The sequence below is a fragment of the Borostomias antarcticus genome (genome assembly GCF_949987555.1).
Source record: "Borostomias antarcticus genome assembly, chromosome: 2".
NCBI classification, from domain to species: domain Eukaryota; kingdom Metazoa; phylum Chordata; class Actinopteri; order Stomiiformes; family Stomiidae; genus Borostomias; species Borostomias antarcticus.
In genome coordinates this window covers 40202093-40205439 of record NC_140235.1, presented here as the reverse complement: position 1 = coordinate 40205439, position 3347 = coordinate 40202093, and the positions used below count along the sequence as shown (strand labels likewise).

Here is a 3347-nt window from a genome sequence, read left to right as displayed (position 1 = left end):
CTATATTTTACATAGTATATTTTGTATGGTCAAGGTTGATTGTGTGTGTGTGTGTGTGTGTGTGTGTGTGTGTGTGTGTGTGTGTGTGTGTGTGTGTGTGTGCGAGTTACAGGAGCTACGAGAAGCAACAGGAAGCATTGCAAGAGCAGGAGCGACAGCAGAGGGTGAGTTGACCTTCGACCCCACGCCTCAGACTCCGGTGCCAGGTTTTCAGAGCTGAAACGGAACACGGAACCAGGGAACGAGGAACCGTCTCATTTAGTGTACGTATATCTGTGTGCATTTCAGGAGACGTCCAGAGGGATTCACTCTGCTGAGGTGAGTTTAGGGCCGTGTGAATGTGTGCCTGGCCAGCGAAGGGAGGGAGATGAGGAGAGGGAGTGCAGAGTATTGAAACCCAGCCCTGTGTGGACTCACAGGCAGGGCGTGGCAGAACTGTGCAGGGTGAATCCTCCCACGCCCTCACATGACTACGCTGTCGTTGATTTCACTGTTTCAGGGGGAGGAGCTTGGAGCAGGCGGCTCAAACAGCAGACGTACACCTGCTAAACCCAGACCTGGTAGAATACACACACTCGCGCACGCACGCACACACACACACACACACACACACACACACACACACACTTTCACACGTATGGCTTGCGTAGAGAAAAAACGAGAAATGCAACACTCTCTCTCTTCCTCCCTCTCTCTCTCTCTCTCTCTCTCTCTCTCTCTCTCTCCTCTCTTGTGGGTCTTTGGCTCTCAGGGAAACTGAAGAGCCCGTTCCTGTCTCAGGGGTCCACTGAGAGCGAGGCCCCTATGGCACCGCAGGGCCCCGCGCCCCTGCTCCCAGAGATACCGGCCTCTGTCCCTGCTGTCTCTCCCGAGGCCCTGCTCCCAGAGAGACCGGCCCCTGTCCCTGCTGTCTCTCCCTCGCCCGAGGCCCTGCTCCCAGAGATACCGGCCCCTGTCCCTGCTGTCTCTCCCGAGGCCCTGCTCCCAGAGAGACCGGCCCCTGCTGTCTCTCCCTCGCCCGAGGCCCTGCTGCCAGAGATACCGGCCCCTGTCCCTGCTGTCTCTCCCTCGCCCGCGCCCCTGCTCCCAGAGATACCGGCCCCTGTCTCACCTGTCCCACCTGTCTCACCTGCCACTGTCACATCACCTGTCCAACCTGCAGGTGACACACAGACACAGAGATGCCACCTTTGACTCCATCATGAAAGATTCATTGACGCCATAATGAGAACGCTGATGTGTGTGTGTGTGTGTGTGTGTGTGTGTGTGTGTGTGTGTGCGCGTGTGTGTGCGTGTCACAGATGCTAGCACGGAGGAGGAGGAGTACTGGTCAGATGACTTTGAGGACGACGCAGACGACGCCACCCAGGGTGGGTTTGGAAACGCTACGCTCTTCTCCTACGCGCGACGCACACCCGAGGATCGATCCACCTCGACGCACACACACTACCGTACTGCCAGGAGGGAGGGGTGGGGGGGGGGGGGGGGGGGGGTAGAGCCATGTTGGATTTGGGCCGGAACGCTCTGCTGATAACCCCAGCAGCCGAAGAAGGACGTTAACTCCTACGAGCACGAAGGGTCCGATACAGTAGGTCACAGGTGTCCTTCTTCTTCTTCTTCTTCTTCTTCTTCTCTCTCTCTCTTCTTCTCTCTCTCTGTCTGTCTCTCCTTCCGTAGAGGCGTCCAGCAATCAGGAGGTTTTGTACGACGCGCCGGGGCCCCCGGCAGAGACGACGGACGAGGAGGAGCTGTACGAAGACATCTGCCCGCCCGCGCCCGCGGTGAGTCGTCCCCCCCCCCCCCCCCGATACGGACGTCTCTCTCAGACATCCGAACCCGAACCCGAACCCGAACCGAACCCAAACCGAACCGCTCTTCATCTCTCAGTCCTCCGGCTGACATGATCCGGCGAAGGGAGGGAGATGAGGAGAGGGAAGCGATGAAGAGTATTGAGGCGCGGCCCGGTGGGGATTCACAGGCTGGGGGTGATTAAATACTCAGGATGAATCCTGTGTGTGTGTGTGTGTGTGTGTGTGCGTGTGCGTGTGTGTGCGCATCACAGAGGCTAGCACGGAGGAGGAGGAGTACTGGTACTCCTCCAGGATCTTGTCCAGAAAGCTGCTGCTCGCCTGGTGTTCAACCACCCCAAATTCTCCCACACAACCTCCCTCCTCCGTTCCCTACACTGGCTCCCTGTAGCGGCTCGCATCCAGTTTAAAACTCTGGCGCTAACCTACAGGGCAATGAAAGGAACAGCTCCCTCCTACCTCCAGGCCATGGTCAAACCCTACACCCCCTCCCGACCGCTACGCTCTGCTACCTCAAGCCGACTGGTTGCCCGGTCACTCCGAGGCTCCTGCGGTCGATGGACACGGTCACGGCTCTTCTCTGTCCTGGCCCCGCAGTGGTGGAATGAACTGCCTGATGTCAGGACAGCAGAGTCGCTGCCCATCTTTCGTTGCAGGCTCAAAATTCATCTCTTCAAGAAGTATTACAACAATCCTCCCACCTAAGCACTTATTGTATTATATTATATTGCACTGTACTTTAGATTGTGATTCTTGCACTTTGCCTTCAGCACTAGATTATGCTCTTAGTCACTTGTTTTAGAAAGAAGATGCACTTGTGAGTTCTGGCAAGTAGTAGTACATTGGCTCTTCCTACGTTAAATGCAATTATTGTTAGTCGCTTTGGATAAAAGCGTCTGCTAAATGACTGTAATGTAATGTAATGTACTGGTGAGATGACTTTGAGGACGACGCAGACGACGCCACCCAGGGTGGGTTTGGAAACGCTACGCTCTTCTCCTACGCGCGACGCACACCCGAGGATAGATCCACCTCGACGCACACACACTACCGTACTGCCAGGAGGGAGGGGTGGGGGTGGGGGGGGGTAGAGCCATGTTGGATTTGGGCCGGAACGCTATGCTGATAGAGTACGATGTTGTTGTTTCCTGTCTCTCAGATGGAGGAGAAGAAAGGGGGCGGGGTTGATCCGGGCGTCTGTGCCATGGCCCTCTACGACTACCAGGCAGGTGAGTATCGCCCCCTAGGGCCCAGGCCCAGCACACGCACTGTAACTCGGGTATCGCGTTAACATATCCGAACATCTCCTGGTTCTTTATCTGCATTATTTTTCCCCTCCTCCTCTCTCTCTCTCTCTCTCTCCTCCCTTCGCTGCTCCCCTTTTTTTTTTCCCACTGTGCAGCGGATGATTCCGAGATCACCTTTGACCCCGATGACATCATCAGCGGGATAGAGATGATAGACGAGGGTTGGTGGAGAGGCTTCGCACCAGATGGACACTTCGGAATGTTCCCCGCCAATTATGTGCAGCTTCATTAG

The 3347-nt window shown here is 56.1% G+C and overlaps 1 protein-coding gene across 1 annotated transcript in view; it reads left to right on the top strand.

The window, feature by feature from the left end:
• The window catches only part of dbnla (drebrin-like a), a gene marked incomplete at both ends in the record, with an annotated part of 6395 nt that extends 3048 nt beyond the window's left edge, over window positions 1-3347 (top strand). Inside the window, 7 exon segments of the mRNA XM_084455484.1 lie at window positions 289-318; window positions 500-536; window positions 752-1162; window positions 1302-1370; window positions 1678-1781; window positions 2968-3037; window positions 3211-3347. Coding sequence (XP_084311610.1) covers window positions 289-318; window positions 500-536; window positions 752-1162; window positions 1302-1370; window positions 1678-1781; window positions 2968-3037; window positions 3211-3347 — 858 coding nt within the window.